Source organism: Struthio camelus, chromosome 1 (genome assembly GCF_040807025.1).
Source record: "Struthio camelus isolate bStrCam1 chromosome 1, bStrCam1.hap1, whole genome shotgun sequence".
In the NCBI taxonomy this organism is placed as follows: domain Eukaryota; kingdom Metazoa; phylum Chordata; class Aves; order Struthioniformes; family Struthionidae; genus Struthio; species Struthio camelus.
The window spans coordinates 3,711,128-3,732,816 of record NC_090942.1 but is presented as its reverse complement, the minus strand read 5'-3'; the positions used below and the strand labels follow the sequence as shown (position 1 = coordinate 3,732,816).

General features: G+C 45.8%; 1 protein-coding gene across 4 annotated transcripts in view; it reads right to left on the bottom strand.

Moving 5' to 3' along the window:
• PLXNA4 (plexin A4) overlaps window positions 1-21,689 on the bottom strand; it is a 461,571-nt gene that overhangs the window by 49,306 nt on the left and 390,576 nt on the right. For all 4 annotated transcript variants that reach the window (XM_068953849.1, XM_068953915.1, XM_068953978.1 and 1 more), the window contains 7 exons: window positions 20,062-20,229; window positions 12,579-12,672; window positions 9,330-9,569; window positions 8,305-8,451; window positions 4,827-5,061; window positions 4,091-4,233; window positions 1,251-1,519 (listed from right to left, as the gene is read on the bottom strand). In XM_068953849.1, coding sequence (XP_068809950.1) covers window positions 1,251-1,519; window positions 4,091-4,233; window positions 4,827-5,061; window positions 8,305-8,451; window positions 9,330-9,569; window positions 12,579-12,672; window positions 20,062-20,229 — 1,296 coding nt within the window. The remainder of the gene's footprint in view (window positions 1-1,250; window positions 1,520-4,090; window positions 4,234-4,826; window positions 5,062-8,304; window positions 8,452-9,329; window positions 9,570-12,578; window positions 12,673-20,061; window positions 20,230-21,689) is intronic.

The following is a 21,689-nucleotide window of genomic DNA, read 5'->3' as shown; positions in this document are numbered from 1 at the left end:
GGATGCTCAGAAGAAGACAGGGTTGAAAGGCCAAGGAAATAAAGAGATGGGGAAAGGGGAAGAGAAAGGAGAAAATGAGAGCAGGGAAGAGTTAGAAGGTGACAGTGCAATGCAGCATCAGAGGAGAAGCACAGAGAGTAGCTGCGGGTACAGATAATGGGGAGAATGCCAGCCAGGCTGAAAGCCTGGAATTACATGAGGCAGTTAAATGACACCAAAGTAAAATCCAGTCTCTGCCCCTGGCTTTGCTGCCCTGCATACCAAGAGGTTCCTGCTGCTCTTCTTCTTACTGGCGCTCCATGCTGGGCTGCATGCCAGATGAAAACCCTCCTAGCAGGCACTGCAGAGCTCTCCCCTGCCTGAGCCATCCATCGTAATCAGCATAGGGCCCCTCAAAGATAGATCTGAGCAGTGGCAAAGGCCATCCATCCCCTGTCAGTGGTGCCAGAGGAAATCTGAAGCTAGAAGACTCCCCTTGGTTTTACTTAGGGTCTTGACTTGAGTCAGGAAGGCTGGTTCAGACTGTAGGAAGGAGGACCTGAATGTGATCTTAAAGGGACAAGAGGCAGCCTTTCCGTAGGCAGGGAAAGTATATTAATTACAGAGCAGTAGATGTAACCTTGTAATTCAGGGGTTTTCATGTAACTCTGGAGTTTAGACCTTAGATCTGACTAAGAAGCACTAGCCTGGACTTGTGCTCTTTACGAAACCATTTCTATCGCCCTGGTTAGTTCTGCCTCCTGATTTCAACCAGCTCCCAAAGCCAGCGTTCAAGGAGAGGCAGGAGATCCCACCTCTGCAGCTGAAGAAGACTCTCCATTCATCTGTAGTTATGTCAGGAACAAGAAATATGGCAGGGCAGTCCATGTCCCAGCAGGGGAAGGCACATGTTCCCCACACGCACCGGAGTATAATACAGCCTCTCATATGTGGTATACTTATAGGTCCTACACGATACAATTGGATTGGATGCGTTCAGGACAAAAGGAAACGTAGGTATAAATGAAGTATTAATTCAGCATCCATTTAGCTCTACTCGCCTTATTCACCTCCCCCTGCAAACTGCTTTGTGCCGACCCTACAGGGTTGTGGGGACTCAGTACCGCCCTGATTTCACACCCTGCCGCACAAACCAAAACCCAACAGATTGGCTTGGGCAGCAAAAGGAGACTATCATGCTTACGGTAGACAGTGGGGCACGTGCTGCCCAGCCCCACTCAGTGCAGTCCCAGGCACCTAGAATCACTTACCTCCGGAGCAGCAGTTTGGGGTGATTCTTGCTCTCCAGATTTTTGTCAATGAGGTCAGCCAAGAGCTGCTTGAGGACATCAGTAGCATACTCGAGCTTGCTCTGCAGCACGGTCATGATGAGCGAGGCCACGTTGCCGCGGTCCCTCATGGAGAAGCTGCGCTGGGACTCCAGCGTGCGGATGAAGGAGAGCAGGAAAACCTTGTTGTTGATGAGCTGGGCAAAGAGCTTCAGGCCTTTCTCTACCCGCTCCTGGCGATAGCCAGGGACCTGCATAAGAAGAAAAGGACTCACTGCCCACTGTCACGCCACTGCCAAATAGATCATAATTTCCCTTTTATACCTCTCTGCCCTCAACCTTCCAGTTCCTCCAAGTCAGGCCATGCAACTTTAGACTTCAAAATTGATCAGAAGTCTGATCTGGGACAGGGAAAAGGCAAAGCTTCTACAAACAGCAAAGAGAATTAAAATCCTCCCCCATCCTTCCAGCTCTGGACAAAAAGGAAGACATACTCCGTGGATATACTCCATCCTTTTACTTGCTTCACCAACGCAGCCCTAATTGGAAACCCCAAATTCATTCCTCAATGTTGCTGGAGCTGTCTCAGACCTTCAAAAAGCTTCCCTGGAAGTTGGAGAGCCACACCACAGAGCGCACATGCCGTGGATGCATGTATGCATCAATAACCACACAGCTTTAGCACTTCAATCCGACAAAACTTTGTGTACTTAAATACCCAAGTAATGCAAGGCTCCTTTGGGGGTCATTACTTTTTTATCCCAGAAATAAGAGATCTTAGCTCTTTTTGCATTCAGCAAATAAAATTACTAAATAACTTAATAAATAACTAGAGACAGCCAACAAACAACCACTACCACCCACCCTGCTAATAATTATTTTTAGTTCACTTACTTGAACATTTAATATTGTCTACCCTCAGGTTATTATGGGGAATTAAAAAAATAAATGAATAAAAAGAAAGTATTTTGTACTGCATCTTGAAGCAGTTAATTAGCAAATGAGCTGGAAATAAGTAAGACCTGCTCACTGAAAACTCTATGCTGGGGCCTTTTACTAATAAATAGCATCGATGGGGATTCCTGGGCAAGTAACTCTTGGCATTGTTTTTTGTTGATGTTGTTTGTTTCTTTGTTTTAACTCCTTCCAGGTGCTACAGAGCAGAGGACAGAATGCGAAATGCCTTCCCTGCTTTGTCGGTAGCCAAAGACGTTGACATTGAAAGAGCTGTTGTAGCTTTACATTGTATTGGGGGGGGGGGGGGTGAGGCAGGCATACAAAGATTAATGAAAAAGGGAAGAAGAGATCAAAGGTGGCAGATTGAAACAGTAGCTCGTAAGGGCTGGATGGTTTTTTAAGGTTCACTGGCCTTGACAAAATCTCTGTGTGTTATATCTCTCTGTGGGTATCTGTATATGGGTGCACCCATGCCAAAAACTGTGGGAGGCAGACACGACTTTGCGGTCAGCTGACCACGGTTAGTGAATTTAGGGGCTGAAACAGACCCTAGGTGTGATAAAAGTGCTTGTGTGTATGTGTGCAAGAGAAAAATGAATCACCCCTCACGTTGTGTGTTAACTCTGTGAAGCTGCTGAGCTATTCTTCTTGAGTGAAAGCAGCCCAAGGCCACCTCACCTGCACCCCTACAATAATGTGTAACACAACCTCCTGGCCATTGCTACAAGTCCTCAGCACTTCTTTTGGCTGACAAGCAGAGGGTGGCTAGCCTCATCAGTACTGCTGCCAGAAATTTTTTTTTTATTAGTTCTCCCTATATAGTTGGATGAAGTTTGGTCCTCCTGAAGAGAAGGAGCAAAGAATAGTAGGCACCTCTAAGTACATAGCCAGCCAAGCATGGTATTGCCTCTGCCAGCTCCTATTCTTCAACTCTGCCAGCTAACTGCAGTCTTGGCCTCAGGCAAGTCCTTACTAGTCCATGCCAAAGCCTCTCTGAAGTGCAGAGTTTGCCAAAGACTTTGCAGAGAGTTCAGCCAAGGATCACCCTGGTCTTGGCCATGGTATATCCCCAGCTACTCCCGCCCAGGTATCTCGAGAGCAGAGACTGTCCATCCTGCCAAGGCCTGAACCAGTTTTGCAGCACAGACAGGCCTTCAGTGGGAAATCACCCAAGGTCTGGCAAACTCATTGTTGCCAGTAAGGTAATTCAGGCAGTGCGCAAACCTCTACAGTGATTGCCAACTTCTCCCCTTCCTCCCACCACCAGGTCAGGAGAGTTGGGCTGGAGGAGGCACATGTGAGCAGTATGTGGTCAGACAGATGCGGTGGGTTTCTAACTTCTCTCCAAACCACAGAGCCCTGCAGCTACAGAGCACAGCAAATGCAAACCTCCTTTGGTGACCGTCCGTCATTTCTACACGTGTTGCCAGGGAAAAGGGATTCTGAGCAGTGTCAGCATCAGCAAAACTGCAGTGACACAGACAGCTCTGCAACTCTGCTACAATCCTTTTTTCCAGGCCGCTGTTCAGCCGCAACTAATAAATTCAGCTTCCAAAGCAAACCTCAAGAGGAGAGACACCCAGAAGGGACATATAATACAGTGGACTTAGCACACAAACAACTATGGTACTCTTCCAAATAAGTGAGTGATCAAACAGTATGCAAGAATTTAACATCTAAGATAGATAGCAACAGTCATTCTCCCCTTCCCATTCAGGCTTTTATGAGGTGCTGTTTTGTCTCTTGCAAGACATAGCATCATAAGCCACCATGTCCCTACCCCCAGCACAACCCTACCCTCTTGCATTCAGGGCAGAACAAGGAGGAACGAGATGACCCAGCAGCAGGAGATGTTGATTTCATACCTCCAGATCCCTCAGGACTGGGTGGTCTTCAATACCAGGGAAAAGCACCCTCATGGTATAGGTTCGATAATCAAGGAACGGGATCCCGGCTCCATCTAGGTCACTTGTCAGCTCATGAATATCTGTCTGCAGCTCTGCAAAAGCTAACACAAAGATGACCCATTATGGAGCAATGACAGTCCAGATCTCACTTGCCATGATGATAAAGGCACTCAGTCCTGTATATGTCCTGGGTAAACTGAGACTAAGGTACGACTGGAGAAGCAACATGTGGAGACGAAGGTGGAAAAGAGCAGTCTCACCTTTCCCTTCATACAGCCTTTCCCCAGGGCCAAGGGCCAAGGATCCCCCTGGACTGAAAAAAATGCAGTTAGGATGGGCTCGAGCAAGGCTGGTTACTCAGGCAAAATGAGCAAAGCCAGACCTAGATCTAGGCTTGAGCCAGACCCAAAGGGCTCAACACCAGGGTCCTCTGGTGACAATTTAGTTCAAAGCTTTGTAGCTGGATTCCTCTCTGCAATGCACACTGGCATATCTGGTACCTGAAATGAGCTAAGCTTTCATATTCAAAGGTAGTGGTTGATTTTGATGGATCAGACTAACCATAAGCCAGATCTATGAGACATTTCAGCTCAGGAGAACCTCTGTCTGACCTCTCCCTATTAAGGATCTCTTTAAAAATAAAATAGGTAATATAAATAAAAAGGTTCTCCTCAGCTTTCCTTCATCATCCTACCTTCTTTGCACTCCAGCGCAACCCTGGACTCCAGGTTGTCCATCTGCATCTGCAGACGCTTGAGGGTCAGGTCGCTCTCTCGGGACTTGCGCTTGTATGCAATCAGTACAGCCACAATGAAGATGATGAGCAGGCCACCAGCCACAGCAATGCTGACAATAGCTGGCAAGCTGAGAGGACTATCTGGAGATATGTAGACCATCCCTGGAGAGAACTCCATTCCTCCTACTCGAGCCTGGAGGGAAGGCAGGAAAAAAATTGCAGTAAGCTAGTACATTAAAACTCCTGAACAAGCAGAAACAGAGGAACTGCGCCACCCTCCTCAAACTAAGGCTGTTGTGCAATACAAACTCAAGCAATAGCATATGAACGGTGACCTCCCCTTGTCTCCCAAGCTAAACAGGGCACGAATACCTGGATGTGAAATTGCTGAAAACCCCTGAAATACCAAGTTGAATCAGCTCCGGTGGTAGAGAAACCGGGATTCAGATCAACAAAAGACTTTCAGTGAGACAAATCTTACCAATTTCAATGCCCTGGGTTTTCTAATCCCTTCCCATGAGTGGCTATGTTTGCTGCACCACTCTGATTCCACTTGAAGCCAACAAACATACAGGCCACGTGGCTCTTGGGAAAGGCTTGATGGGTCCTAACCTCGTTATGGGACAAGGGACATCAAACTTGGGTAGTTGACGCAGCAGTGCTTAGGACAAGGGGGATGTAGAAATCACAGAGTCATAATTTGCTTTTGAAAACTATAGTTGAGAAAACCGTATCTGGAAGCCACTGGGATAGGGGAAAAAAAAAAAAAAAAACACAGAGCCTGGCCCAAGCCCTTTGCAATTTATCTGCTAGCCACATGCTTTGGTTTGTCCTGGTAGTAAAGAGACTTCAGATGGTCACCATCTGGGCAGACAGCAGAAGACAGCTGTCTGTTCTCCGTGCACTCCCAGAGGTTCTCAGGGCTTCTGCAAGTGTCTGGGATAAATTGCTGTGTGAAGGCCGTGGTCCCAACAGCCGAAAAGAAACCTGCAGGCAGGGCTGCTGCAAGCAGAACAAAACGCTCTGCTGCAGCAGATCTGCTGGGAGCCCACTTTTGCACGAACACTGCTCCAAACAGTGATCCTGCTGGGTGATGCTTCTTCAAGGCTACCACAACGCTGTTCAGGCCTATCTGGCTTCTTCAAGGCTACCACAATGCTGTTCAGGACTATCTGTAAATTTGACTGGGGAAGGGTCTTTCCCAGGGCAAATTTGCCCTGATCGAATGTAAATGAGGATGAGACGAATTGTGTCCTGAGCTCCAATTGCTGTATTTGACCACCTCTCTGCTCACTATGCAAAAAGTCCAGGGTAACTTTTCCAGATGTATGTTCTAACATTAAACGCTTATACTCAGTCAGATGTATTACACGTCTTCATTGCAGTCTTTCTCCACTCAGTTACTCATGGAGCTTCTTCATCCTTGTTTCTCCCTTGGAAAAGATCTTGCCTATAGATTTTAGTGAATCTTTGCTGGCCTTCAATCTGGCCTTTTAGGGTGTTTTTTTTTTTTTTGCTGTTTGTTTATTTGTTTTTTCTATCTGTTAAGTATTTAACTCTGTGAAAAAGACAGCTGAACTAGAGCAAGGACATGGTAGCATTAATATATGTTGCTGTCACTTAATGTTTCTTCCTTTAAAATAATCTCAGTGTTGCAGGGGTTAGTTGCACACACAGTCCCCCCTCTCAGATCTAGGCTACACCACTTTGCAAGAAAGGGTTTGTTAAGCAATTTGCTCAAGGTCACACAGTAAATCACTGGCAGAAGCTGGCAGAGGACCTGAGAGAGCTACCTGTCAATTATCCTGACCATCAGAGTGACGTTCATGTGAAACACAGGGAGACATTTTGTACCAACTCCAGTAATAGGAACGATTTGTCATGCTGGAGGAGGCATTTCCCAGCCCAGCTGTCCTCCTGGTTAGTTCCAGATGCAAAGTTCATCCTTGAACGTTGGCTTCCACCGCAGGTAACCTTCTGTGTTTAGTTTTCAGCCCAGACACTGTCAAACAGTTGTCTCAGTGTTGGCAATTTAAAGACAAATCTATAACTTGTTCCTAACACTGATGCTTATTAACAGGCTTCAGCACAATCATCTTCCCAAGTTTCTAACAGCATCTCTTGTTTGACCAGCCTCCTCAAAAAAGCATTTTTTTTTTTCCTGTGACTTCACTTGACCAGTCCCAAGCTGCATAACAGGAGAGTCTTCACAGCCGATAAGGCCTGGCTCTATGTTCACCCTCCTCTGAACCCCAAGGACTGATTACTGTTCACCTGACTTTGGGTTTTCTCTCTCTAGCATTGGCTTTGTCAATCTCTGACTAATCACGTATTTAATTACATCCATGAAAATGATAAGGAAAATATATTGCCATGTTCAAAAGCTTTGGGATTCAGAGAAAAAGTCTTTCACTTCATTACTGCTTCTTTTGGAGAGTCTTTACAATGAAACAACAGCCACAGTATAGCTGAGAAAGATTATTATCTCTGTTTTCCAGACGACGGACTTTGGCACAGAGACGTTAAGTAGCCAATACAAGGTCTCTCAACACATCAGCAGTAGCCACAAATGGGACCCAGGATGGTGACCATGAACTCTCTATTTTCAAAAAGTTTCCAGAAAACTCTTTTCAGAGAACCCATGCAATTTCTCTCCACCAACTCTAAAAGTTTCACTGCTTTGAAATAAATAAATATATAACAGATATATTTTTGAGAGGGGAATAGAGAGGTGGAAAGAAGCTGATGACAGGCAATGAGAAACATTGATCATCCATATGTGTGATGCCAGCTATTATCCTCCACTGTGTTTCCACCCACAGCTCTGTACAAATCAGATGATTTTGCTGATGTGCTGTTTATCAAGCAACAGCACTGAGGCATGCAAATTACTGAGAAGAAAGTAAAGGAGGAGTGCATAAATCAATGGAGAGAGGAGGAGAAGCTCCCTCCAATGTAATCACTGTGGTCATTTTTCATAGATCCCAGGAAGAATATGCAAGATTATATTAAGTTATACAGATGTCAAATCCTTGCACTTCAGTCACACTAGATTCTATACTCACCATACTTATTCTCCCACATAAAGGCAAATTTTAACCACCAGCGTGTTCATAATTGCTGGGAACAGTGCTGAATTTAACATAGTATGTCATGCAGGGAGTATACTGCGTATATGAATTCATATGAACATCTGGAGTTTGTACAGTCGATATGAAGAAAGAAGAGAAGTAAGCTTTCCTAAAGGACTTTGATTATGAGAGGTCTGTCACTGTCCGTAAGGATTTCCAAGTTACTCTTCTAGGACTGATGGGGGTTTTACATCAAGAAGGGGCCACAAAGTTTGTGAGATCTATGGAAGACAAAAGGTGATGCAGACTCCCAGGAGACTCCCATCTGCCCAAGACAGAAAGGTTGAGATTCAAGCACCACTTACCATCACCTTGTGCCGTCCAATGAGGTTTGGAGACTCACAAAGCAGCTGCACGTCTGATACGGTCACCGCACAGGGCTTCTCACCAACCAGTACAGTGTAGTTCAGCTTGGCATTCCCTCCTGCCACTGGTGGGATCAAGTTCTTGCCCTGAATAGAAAGGAATATCACCCCCCCCACACCAAAAAAAAAGAAAAAAAAATCAGCAACAAGTTTGCCTTCTATCTCTGGTTTGCTTCTGTGACAAAAGTATTAACATTGCATATGGAATTCCTAATTCACCCTTCACTAACTTAGCGAGGAACGGCCAATCTAGAAAAGTGAGCAGAAGACAATATGGATGGGTACAAACTGTTATGAGTCAAAACAGCCTGCCCTGCTTCTTTCTCTGGTAGTAATGGGGAAATATTGCAGATAAGTCCTGCACAAACAGGCCATCACAGAATATATTCAGACAAGTAAAACAGACCCCTTTCCAAATGTGCCAGAAGATACTCTTGCATATATAATCGTCTCTTTGCATATGCACCACATACAAGAGCTCATACGGAAATGTTCGATCATAAAATTTGTTTTTTCTCTTGTTGTCTGGTTTACCGAAATGACAAAGGGCTGGTGTGGGATTTGCCTAGGGGTGAGAGAATGGTGTCTAAAACCCCGAAAGGAGATAGACATGGATATTTTATTGTCAGTCCTGCCACAGTGGTGGAAAATGCCCTCTGGTGAACAGTAACTGATGCAAATTTGATTTACACACAAGTAGCTACAGCAGGAGTTTACATTTGCTTTAATTATGGATAAGGATGCACCAGGTTATTAACAAGTTCTTGTCAGTGAATGGTATGGTGTTGTGAGATGGTGAATCGCATAAGGTCCTGCTGGATGCAATGACATGACGGATAGAGTGCTGTGAGTAGAAGAAATGTCTGGGACATGTTCAGGACACCGCTGTGATTAGTGGGGTCCTGGTGGATATGGTATAGAAAAAAACAGGACACGTTTGACTTTGTCCTGGGTCTCCATCTCACCTTCAGTATAATAGGACTTCCTGGCTTCAGCTCCAGTATCCCCGAGGGATTGAAAACCTCAAAGACTGGGTTTGGGTAGTAGGTGAAGTTGGTTTTGTTGAGGATCAGCAAGGACTGCACATTGTCCAGAATAAAGCCAAACTCCTCTGGACGCTCGGCTAGCTCAGACTGATGATTGGGGTCAACAGCCAATGCTGGAGCCTGGCAGGTCATCTCCGTGGAGTTCTGCACCTCGCAGTTCTGGAAGGAAAAACCCAGTACAAAGAGATTTTATCAAAAATGCCCACAGACCTACTGGTAGACAAATACCACCCAAAGAAATACTGGCCTGCATACTGCCATAGGACAGCAAGGAACAGACCTTCATGGTTATCATGATACAGCTGGCATAGCACTGCTTCAAAACATACCTCATCCCCAGAAAGAGATCAAGGCTGAGAAGGGATTAGGAAAGTTTTGCTGGGACAGGTGTGTGGAGTAATTTGCACTGCAATCGGCCATGCTGTGTGTCTTCCCTGAGGAAGGCTGGCTTCTTGGGTTGCCAGTATCGGCATATTCCCTTAAACCTGTTTCCTTCAGGGAACACAAAGTTCTTCCTCTTTTGTGCGGCAGAGGCTAGTCAAAGCTGCACTACCATTCCACAGTTAGCTCTCACACTACGAGGATCACTCCAAAACTGCAGTGGAAGCTCAATTTTGGCTAAGATTCCTGTTTGAACATCAAGTTACCTGAAATGTAGCCCAGGAAGCTACATTTGAAGACACTGGAGAGTCTGAACACTTGAAGTTCAATGCCAGCCCTGCCACTGACCTGCTTTTTGCATACTTGAGACACAGGCAATAGGTTGGGAAAGGTATTTTATCCCCTACCTCCCATTTGAAATAATTAGGAATTAGTTAATGTTTTTTTTTTTTTCTCCAAGATCTGAGCTTGATGCTAGCAATGCATCCCAGCACCATGCATCCTGGTGTCGCCTGAAACCATCCAGCTCTTTGGGAAAACAACACCCTTGCTCCAGCTGTGCTTGATATGTGCATCTTCTCCAAATGCCCCTGGTAGCTCCACTGTTGTGGAGCTGTACAGTCAATACCACAGCTAGCACAGCTCAAGGGCTAATATTGCTTCAGCTCAACTCAACAGAGAGAGAAGTGACTCGGACCAAGCCAGATTCAGGTTGCAAAGTAAGTCTGGTCTTTGCTGCAATAGCTTTTACCAAGTAAAGAGCACAAGAAAAGCAGCAGTTCACTCGGTTGCTCATCTACTAGGTTAGGATATGGCTGTGTACAGAGACATTGAAGTTCACCAGTTCAAAACCACTCTACCACGGAGAGCAGCTCGTGTCTGCTTTGTATCCAACAGCTGGGGTCTCTATTTCCCCATGTAAAGCTAGTGGGCAGTTCTCCACGGGCGCATATGAGATTGGAATAGGCTTCATGAGCTGCACAATGGCACGATTGTTTGAGACCACTGTGCCAGGTAAGAGCTGGAGTCTGCTGGCAGAACAAGATACATGTTGTGCAGACTTCTAATCTTGTGTAGAAGCTAGAGAAGTGTTTTGCAGTGCTGCACTTGGAAATGCAACACATTCCCAGTACATACGTACACACATACATACATACATAACCAGCTGCCCCAGCATTGTTCCAGAGTTCATGAGGAATTGAAGGATTTCCAATCAGGATTGACACTGGGATTGCCTGCTCTACTCCTGCAGTCCGGTCATAGATGTTTGGCATCTCATAGGCCAAACCATAAAAGACTCAGACATCAACCTCAAAAAGTATTCTCTGAAATATCTTCGGGGTATGAGAGGTGATCAAAGTTGTATTGGATTCAGAAGGGAGATAGTTCATGGCAAAACTGGGCTAAGAGATAGGTATGGAGACACCTAAACTTCATCTGCACACTACAGACTATAAATAAATCTACTCCATATTCCTGCATTCTCTTTTTGGATCTACCACAAATTCACCATTGTTCATGTTACAGTGGGCTATTTTAGGTAACATCTGTCTGCAAAGTGCTTTGAGATCCTTTGGTGAAAAGTCTTAGAGAAGACCAGGGATTAATTTTACAGCCTGAGAGTTGCAGAGGAGCGGGTGGTCTTCAACTAACAGAGTTAAAAAGGCAGAATAACAATAAGAAAATTCTGGCTTTCTTCTTTCCACAGGTCCCTGGCAAGTACCAGTAACACTGTTAGTACTAGAAAGTCTGTTTGCTTAACAAAGGGTGATGCAGAAGTTAGCCTGCACTTCCTGAGACCCCTTCCAACAACACACATCTCTAATTGATCAGGAACTAAGGGGCTTCTCTCACCCTCCATCTGTCATCCCTCTCCTCACTGCTCAGTTGGCCATTGTAATAAGCTAGGCAGCCCTTCCTTCATCAGCCCTCAAAGCTTTTTTGCTGAGCTAAACTGTAGCAGTGCTGCTCAGGCCAGCCCAAAAACCTTTTGAGTTTAGAAATCTTCATGGCAGAGGAAGGGAGTCTGATACAGTCAGGACTCACTGCTAGAGAGTGCAGCTGCAGGAAGCAGCAGAAATACATGCAGGAAAGGATATGTAGGAGCCAGCATCTTCACTACCCTCTGGTTTTCTGAAACACAAGCCAAGAGGAGTGAGCCACGTTGGTGTCCCAGGGTGCAATTAAAGAGAGCAGCATATAAAAAGAGCATCGTAACAGGCAGGGCTTTGAGCAGTAACTTCCACTCCTTCTCTCTCGTCCGCTTAATACAGACCAAATCTGCATTAAGCCTGATCATAACAGCAGAGACTTGACTAAGGAAAGTCCTCAGAACACAAAACTCCACCTTGTCACGGACTTTCTTTCCCCCCAACAAATTAGTCTCTGTGTGCTTTTTCCTTCTGGGAGCCTGTCCTCCTGGGATGCTCTTTAACATTTGCTCCTAAGAGGTGTCCATACACAGCCAACACCTTTTCAGGTGCAGTAACATGGCCTCATCCTCCAACTTACTGTGGGGTGCAGCAGGTGCTGTGTGCTCCTAAGTCTCCTAATTGGAGGTACTAAACTCACTTATAACTCCATGTGGAGCTGTTTAGCAGCTACTGATGCTCCTCATTCCTTCTTTGATCCAGTGCTCTTTGGCAGGGAGAAGGTGAAGCAATCTTTCTGCAAGCAAGTCGTACTTTCTTTTCAAGATAAATTAGAGGATTTCAACCTCTAGAGCTGTCAGCTAGCCCCTCTCACCTTCTTGGACACATTCTTCTCCGCGATCCTAGAAATACTCACGTTGATGTGTTCTTTCCCGCCATGCTTTGCCCGGATCTGAGGGTTTTGGATCAGGTCTAGGTGAGTTCCCCACACTGCAATAGGTGTGTTGCCACTAGACAAGAAGAAATGAAGGAAGAACATGAAGCCAGCTAACAAATACCCGGACTGAGTGCACCAGCAGTGGGTGATCTGTGAACACTACCATGGACAGGCAGCTCTAGACAGGCTCCTCAGTCACACAGACAGAGACTCCTGTACTCCTGTCCTTGTGAACTATTTGTATTTATTTATTTTATTTTTTTCTCATTTATCAATTTCAGAAAAAAAAAATCACGGAGGCGTTTTTAGGTGCAAATTTCCAGGCAGTCAAACTACTATCATTTCTGCTGAATGCCTTGGATATGAGATACTGTTCACTCTGTGGAAGGGATGGGTACCTCTTCTGAAAGGGAATACTTTTCTGTCATTTCTAATCTATGGGAAATAGCTGAAATTTCCTTGTTTTCCTGCCTTTCTCACAACTTACACTTCTTTCCTGAATGTTACTTACAGAGGGCCTGACCACATCTCACAGCTCCCCAGGAAAGGAAGGGGGGAAAAGAAAACAACAAAATAAGCAAACAATTTTCCTTAAATCATAAGGGGAGAAAGAAGTAAACCTGAATTTTTGGTAAAACTGTCACATTAAGCAGCATCTGGGTGTCCTTCTTTGTCTGAACGCAAGAAATCATAGGCTTTGGTAATAAAAGAAGAGCCAGAAATCTAAGAGAAGGTCTTCAGAAATGCTCCATTGACTGTATTCCCTATATGACCTAAACCAGGGAGTCCGCAAAACTAACAGAGAACCTCTCTTGAGGATACAGAGATATCTCAATTGGAGTTTCTTGTCCCTTCTGGCATATTAAACCTGCTGTAGAAAGCATCACTCTGAGTGGAGAAATGCTATCATCTCAGTGAAACCACTTCAGTGCTGCTGGCTGGAGGCAACTGGGGAAACAGGTCCTACAGCATCTAGAAGAAACAGAGCTAAAGTCTTCAGACTTGTTATGAACAAGGCATTTGCTTGGTTTCCATTTGGTTACCCAGGCAGATAAGCCTTGCAATGTGTGTTAGTGCCGAGATTTGATGGAACAGAGATTTCTAGTCACTATGTTCCTCTGTTCAGGCAAGGCCTAATTTCCTGAGACGGCTGATTCATATACACCCCAGTACTGCTTTTGGTAAACCTCCTTACTTTTATAAGATCCATCTCGGCTCAGCACAAGAAGCAGAGTTGTAGACAGAGCCCTTCTCACTCCCTGAAATCAATGTCACCAAAAGGAAATGGCTTTCAGAAACACCCTTCTTTCCTCACACTTGCCTCTTCTGATTGCAGTCAGCACTGCTCCTTGTAGGACTCGGGGCACAGAGGAGCGGGAGGAAGGAAACCTGCACAGCAACGTTCCCAGGCCTCCGTAGGAACTGACGGATGGGCTGCCTCGAGGTGCAATTAAAGAGAGCAGTATATAAAAAGAGCATTGTAACAGGCAGGAGCATTGAGTAGTAGCTTCCACTCCTTCTCTCCAGTCTATTTAAAGCAGACCAAAGGTTCAGCACTGGCAGGTTTGGCTATCCCAAATAAGAATAGCATTTCCCTACCAGGAAATATCCCTCGCCTTCTGCAGTATTCAGCTTCCTGTGGATGGGGCGATGTGCTGCAAGGGCTGGCTGAAGGGGGAAGTGAAGTGGGGAAGATTAACGGAGCGAGCAAAGGCCTGAGGTGTCAGGGCTCATACAGCCAGGCCAGGATGAGAGAAGACTCATCAATGGACAGCGCTATCTCCGCTGAAGAGCCGAAGGTTCCCCAGGATGGGGAGTATTCTCAGCAGTTTCAACATCTGCCCGTGCAACTCCTCCTGGAAACTATCCAAGCTGCAACTTATTTCTTGGAGTTCGCTGCAGAGAACAGGAGGGGAGACCATGCAGAAATTTGATTTACGTGACACTGGGAAAAGAAAGCCCAGCAACCCTTTTCTGCCTCCAGGTAAAACTCCACATACAACCAATGTAAAACATGTGCATTATAAATGAAACTAGAGAAAAACACTGGTGAATAATACACTATAAGGAAGAAGCCTTTGCTGGCCAACAGCTGTTCCCCAGTTCTGACCTTTGTTTCCCATATTTCTCATGCATCTTCCATTATTAATCAGCTGGGGCAGGTAGGATACAAGTGCAAATATACTTTCCTGCTCAGCAGTGCAGCTATCAAGTTTCTATAGGCTGGCTGCAACTAGCTGGGACTGTGCTTCAGCCCCTCTGACTATATCCACATTGATGAGCAGGGCCAGAGCGTCAGCTCAGACTCTGGCTGGTGGTCATCCATACTATTAAATCATTGCAAGTACCCTGGCTTGGTTTTGACTACCTTAGTTAGCACCCTCCCAATGCCTGGTCATGGTTGAAGGAATAACATGGGCCAGTGACCTCTCTCAGTAAGCAGGACAGCTGTGGCTGTGTTGCCTTTGAAGGATGAAATCTCATTTGGCAGTACGGATGGGGGCTGTGCGTGCTAGCTGGTCTCAGTACCAAATAATAGCACTGGATTCTTTTTTTTGCTGGTTTAGAAACAGCCTCTGGGGCTGTTTCTAAGAAGACTGGGAATTTGAAGTCATCTGAGAAATAGGGTGCAGGACGTGAGGTGTGACGAGGGTCCTTTTATTGCAGTAAAAAGCCCTTGTCATCTTCTCAAGACAAGGAGCTGCTTTTCGTGATAAATCCTAGCACAACAAGGATCTGATCATAGCCTGGCAAAAAACCTCAAATCTTTCTCAGTAGCTAATGGTAGAGCCAGGAGCTCTACCAACAAGCACAGTCACACCACATCTTTCTGCAGGAGCTCCTGAGACACTTCTCTCAGCGTTTTCTTAGGGTCTTTCATTCAATGAACACCTATGCAGCCTGATCCATGATTAGGATCTCGTTTGGCCTTGAGTTTAGCAGAGTGTTTTAAGTTCTTGCTCTCTGAAATCATCAGGTGGAATGGGAAATTTCCAGCAGGAAATTCTACGGGGCAAATGCATGTCTTCTGTTTCTATGAGGGCCTCTGGAGTGGCTGAGCTCTCTTGAATGCACAAGGAATCTCTTCTGAGGTCACATACCCACTTATAAGAGGGTTCCCCCTCCCTACCTTATGAGCAGAAATACCCTCTCCCAAAATTCATCTTCATGTTAACTGTTCCTGACATCAGCCAGAGAGAATTTGCTTTCCAGAAACCAGAAGAGTGCATAAACTAAGCCTTTATTTTTCCATTATCCTGGTTCTTCTGGATTTTTGGCTGTAGGCGTTAATTATTATGAATCTCTGCTGATTCAAGCTAGAAGCTTGTATTTTTACTCAGCTGAGAGTTTTACATGTTCCAGACATATTAAATGTGTGTATATATAGGGATATATATATGTGAGTGTGTGTGTATATATATAGATATGTATATATAGAAATATAAATCCTTTTATTTAATCAACTAAGTCTGCACATAGTTTTAAAACATGTGTTAAAAATACTGTATTTGGTTTGGAAATTGAGCTGGTAGGTTCAGGCCACAATTTTTAAGTATGGTCACAGCACTGGATTAGAGAGGGGCCTTCTCACTTCAAAAAAAAAAAAAAGTAAGACATTGGTGATTGCTGAAGGCACAAAATCCACACTGTCGTGCCAGCAGGCAAGTGTCATGCCACTTGCCTTCCTGTTCAAGCCGATAGCCGTTGCCTTCCTTGGCTGTGATTCAACGACCAGTCCCAGCCACCTCTTGCCCCTGTTAGATCACAGCAAGGAGGGACATGGCAACCCAGTGAAATGCAGCCTCCAGCACTGGCAGTAGGACTCTGTGCCCGGGTCCTGGCCCCCCTCCCCAGGTTATGTCAGAGTGACGGTAGCAGTATCCCCCTCCCTCCACTCTCACCCATGCCTTGGTGTTCACCATCGTGCTGGCCTTCCCATATCCTGCTGCTGCCCCTTCCCAGATCTTGACACCATCTACTTGTTTCCAAGCTTGTGCACTTTTTTTTTTTTCTCCTGCATCTCTGATCTTTTTCCTCGGCCATAAATCACAGCGTGGTCTATTCAGGGAAATTCCCCTTGACTGCAGGAGTGAGTAGCAGCCCCAGTGCTGTGTGGGTCTCTCTCAACAGCTCCCTTGGTTCATGGCTTGCAGCGAGACCTCTCCACTCGGTAATGGGAAGCAGCATGAGAACCTCACTACATTTATCTCCGTTCCTGAGAAACGGTGGGTGACAGAGACAACGGGTGGCAGAGAGTGTGATAACACACAGCCCTGATGATTGCTTCTGGTCCTTCTTACCTCTCATGTTTTTGGCCTGCCTGTCCCCACTCTCACTCACAGCTTAGACAGCGAGTTACTGGAACAACTCATCTATGGGAAATGGGAATAATAAAGGTGTCAAGCCTAGGAACTTTCTTAATTTAACTCCTTGCTGTCCAGAAGACTCTGAGCATGAGCTCTGCAAATTCAGATAATTGTTGGATGTAACTCAAATCAAACCCAGATCAAATGTATTAACAAAGCCTTATAAAATTCTAGTTACCTGCCAACCCAGTGTGACTCATTTTTTTTTGGCTATGTAAGTAAATTAGCACTAATCTTTCATTTATTGTCTTGGAAAATGGTACTTGAGAAGGTTTTAAGCCAGACTGGATACATTCATTCCCTAATTTTGCAAAGCCGGTTTAGTAGCAATCATCTGTCCCTCAAAACAGCTTAGCCCCACAGCCAGGAGTGATGAATCAGAAAAGTACAGTGGATTTGGTGGAATGAATTATACTGCATAACAAATATAGCGAGGAAGACCCTCCTTAGTCTACTTTGGGATCCATTTGTCTTGACTAAGTTATTTTTTGTTTGGTTCTCAGAACCTGACTTGGCTGCACATTCTCCCAACTCCTTCTGAAAGCCTTACTCTCATGCTTGTCTCAGTTACAATCTGCAGCATGGAGATCCACAGGTTAGCAGTTATACTGCATAAAATGGTCCCAGAGACCCTGATTCACAGCAGTAATCCTGGATATAGCATCTTATCTCTCTGCACCCTTCTCCAAGATTATGACCTGACCTGTTGGAGTGATTCAAAAGTGCAAAAGAAAGGGCAAGAAAGCAGAGATGAGGTGAGATCTGGCAGATGTCTGACACATGCTGCTGCTCAAGTGGATGCTTTCTGATTTCAGAGACACCTTAGTGAGCAGTGGAGGTGAGGTGGCACCTGAATGATGAGTCAGATAGAGTCCCAGTCATCCACGCTAGCAGCTACACATCCTGCATGTAAGCTAGCACCCGCTAAACAAGCATCTCTTCTTAACTTCCCTTATGATAGGAAGGGTGATGGGAGATTCAAGGCAGCAAGCAGTGGTCCATTAAAACTCTGCAACCCCACGTTGGGTGAAGCTCTGCCAAGGCACCTCAAGCCTCTTCTGCAATGCTGATCGCTCTTGCAGCCACAGATCATGACCACCAGCCACCTCAGGTGGTTTATGAGGAGTGCTGTGGCCCTAGGAGGGCAAGGACAAGCCCCAGCACACTCACTCCAGGACAGGTCTGAGACAAAAATGCCAGTATGGCTGTCACAGGGAATGATCCATAACCCTGGGGTGATGTGGCAGCGGAGGCAGGCTGAAGCGACTGCTGCAGTCTCAGGAGCCGGTTCCTCCACTGACTTCACTAGCAGTAATTACCAACCCTTGTAGGGCCAGGATCTCATGCTGCTTCGTAGCTGTTAATTAAACATGAAGAGAATCACAGCTCACTCCCAGCCAGCCCCCCCTCCATCAGCTCCACCACCGCTGCTGGTGTCTCTGTCTCTGTGGCTAGCAGCTCCAGCAGAGACACCAAGGCTCTAGAGAATGTCTCCTCCCACCTAACAGTCAGGCCTGAAGCAATGCAGAGGAAGGCACCCATGCTGCAATTTTCCTGTGGATAATAGAGGAATTCACTCTCCAGCGCTGTCAATCTCACACCTTTTAACCAGCACTACATTCACTTTAATAAGGAAAGGAGTAAAGCGATTTCTTATTTCACCGATAACCCAAACTCCGACTGAAAATAAACCCCCCAAATGGAAAATCCGGACGCTAAAGCTTCAAGTCCAATGTGTAAAGATTCAATCCAGATGAATTGGTTAATTCCCCCACAGTAATTAAAGCCACTAATTGATTTGTGAAAACATCTTCTGGAAGGGAGCTGAACCAGGGGGATTTACTAGCCCTGCTCCTAATCCCCAGATACTCCAATCAGTCCAGTTTGACAGGGGAGCGGAGAACTGTAATGGTTGAAAGAGTGGAGGCTAAGATTTCTTATTTTGTATCTCATCAAGGAAATACCACTGTTTTAATGACCAATGTCTCCCTTCACAAAGCCATTTTTGTAGGCTTTTGAGGGCAATTGGGTAAGGCTTTGATGCCTTCCACATCCAGGGCAAATGTTCCTCTCAGACACCTCCATGTGAACCCTCTGAACTTATCAAAGCAGCGTCAATGGAGCAAAGAGAAAAAGGGAGACCTAACAAGGAGGAAGACCCTTTGATGGGGCAGGGACCAGGGCTCCCTCTGTGTTTCTGTCTCAGAAGATGATCCTGGGGCTTCCAGGCATTATGGCCAAACAAGTCATACCTAATGCTAAGCCTGCAAGCGCATGAAGGCTGTGGGAAAAGTGGGAACTGCTATTTTCAAATCCAAGGGAGATTTACTTCCCTAAGTAAGGTCACAATGTTTATAACTAGGTCTAAGAGATCAATGGACATTTGACCAATATTGCTGCCACAGGAAGCTGTGGACACTGTCAAACGGGGCCAGAAACACAGTTATGACCAGAAACATGAGGAATTGCAGCTTTCAGGGGTGCAACTCCTTGGTTTAACCAGACCCAGTGGATGGCAATAGCCGCAGACAAGGAGCATCCTGGTGCTGAAGATAAACCACGGACTGCAGCAAAGAGGGAGAAAGCTTCAACATCAGGTTGGAGACCTGCTCCACCTGCCCTTGTAATCACAGCAGTCAGCACACTGTCCCCAAGGAAGGCTTCAAGTGAGCATTTGCAGCTGAGTTTTGCTATCATAAGTCAGGAAACTGTGCTCCGCTAGTGAAGCCAGGGTGCAGGTTCATTTAGCCTTGGACTAGACAGTTTCTTTGGAGAAAGGACCTAGCTCCTGCTCAACCTCCACCAGCCTCTGTGGAAATTTTGTTCCAAGGTTATACACAACCGCAGACAGACACTGAGCAACTAAGGTGTTACAGTGAATGCACAGCACAGTGCTGGTGTTTTAGGTCTACCCACGAGGCCAGCCCATCAAATCTCATGGCTCTCGGGCTATGGGAAGTAGCTCAGCACAAACCCATTTCCCAGTGAACACAAGGATTGGAAAGCACTTTGCTGTATCAAGGCCAAACAAGAACACATCAGTGCTGCACGAGGAAGTATGGGGAGTTGACAGGGGATATACGTGGGATGCTTACCTGAAGATGCTCCACTCAGGCTCGATCCTCAGGATGGTTGGATCCTCCACATATTCATACTGCAGCTCCTGATGGATCCTCGCCTTGTCCACTCTCACAGACACCTTCACTTTCTCAAAGCCTTCGTCTGAAGCTGTGGTATTACAGACAATGTGCTTGGTGGACCTCCTGTGAGAGGAAGCAAGAATAAATAAACCAGGCTCTGCCAGCAGCAAGACAACGACACCAGAAAGGAGTCCTGCTGCCTACTCTTATGTCCTGTGACCTTAACCTATGCCTTCTTAAGTGCTGAAACTCAATGCTGTGGGAATATGCAGAAAATAGTGTGACACATTCGTCTGAGGAAATGGCATGTGCCTTTGCACTAGTTTAAATAATGCCACAAGCTACCATTACTCAGGTCTCAAAATATAAACTGAATCCCAAGAGAAGTTCAAAACAGGCCTCTCTCCAGAAATGTTTCTGCGTGATTAAATACATGATGGATGTTTCCTTCTTGCTTGCAGGCATATGTAGCAGCAGCTCATAAAAAGGGGTGTTTGTTCCTGAGCTCTCCGGTCTGGGTCAATAAAGCTCATTTTGCAGTAGGACTGTAAGCCTTGTTTAACTGCAGTTTGCAATATGCCTGGTATCTTTGCATGGGAGGTGCTGCTATGGTGGGAAGTATTACATGAGAATACTTGAGGAGGATTCTGCATCTAACCTTTTCTTTTGGGCAGGGCTCAAAACTAGTCTGAATTTTTCAGTGGGCCTTGCCTTCAGCAAAGACCCAAGAACTGAGGCTCTGAACACCCTCAGCCTTTCCAGCCCTGCGATTTGTGCCGCAGTCCTATCTTACATACCCAGAAAGGATAAACAGGGTCCACCCTTCCCTTGCAGCGTGGCATTTACCCCCATTGATGGTACCCTCCAGGTTCTCTTCTCATTCTCCTGAAAGACGGGGTTCAGCCCCATTTGAAATGTTCCCTGATCTCCTCTGTAGGCAACCCAAAGCAGCTGTCATTCTCACCTGGATTTTAAATTACAGGCTGTGGCTTCACTTTCTTGAATTATAGAAGATGAATCACACTACATGACAGGCAGCTAAACAGGATCCCCACAGCCTGGAGAGGGAAGCGCATTGCCCCAAGATAGTGGTCCCAGGTCCCCTGTGAATGGGCACTTCTTTTGCCAAAGGCGGGCTAGGAGGAGTGTGCCAATTTCATCCCCAGCCGCCACCAATACTGGCAGGAAAATGCATTACACAAGGGTGTTTTGAGCTGCAGGAGCCCCTGGGAACTGGATTCAGGCTGATTCTCACAGGGATCAGGAAACATTCAGCAGGTAACACTGACATTAAGCCTCTCTGAACAACCATTGAACAAGAGCCAACTCAGTGCTGGGATGCTGTAAGTCACCCATTTCTCACCACTACAGGACTATTTTAGGATAAAAGGGAGGTGTTTTAATACTTAGAACCAATGTTGTCAGATTTTCTTTCTTCTCTCATCTAAAGCGAGGACATGAAAATGAATCTTTTCCACTATGCACTCCCAGAACAAGTTGCTAAGCACAGGACCGTGGAGAATTGCAGTGAAATTTGACAAGGGACTATGGAAAAAGTACATCAAATACTAATCAAAACAATG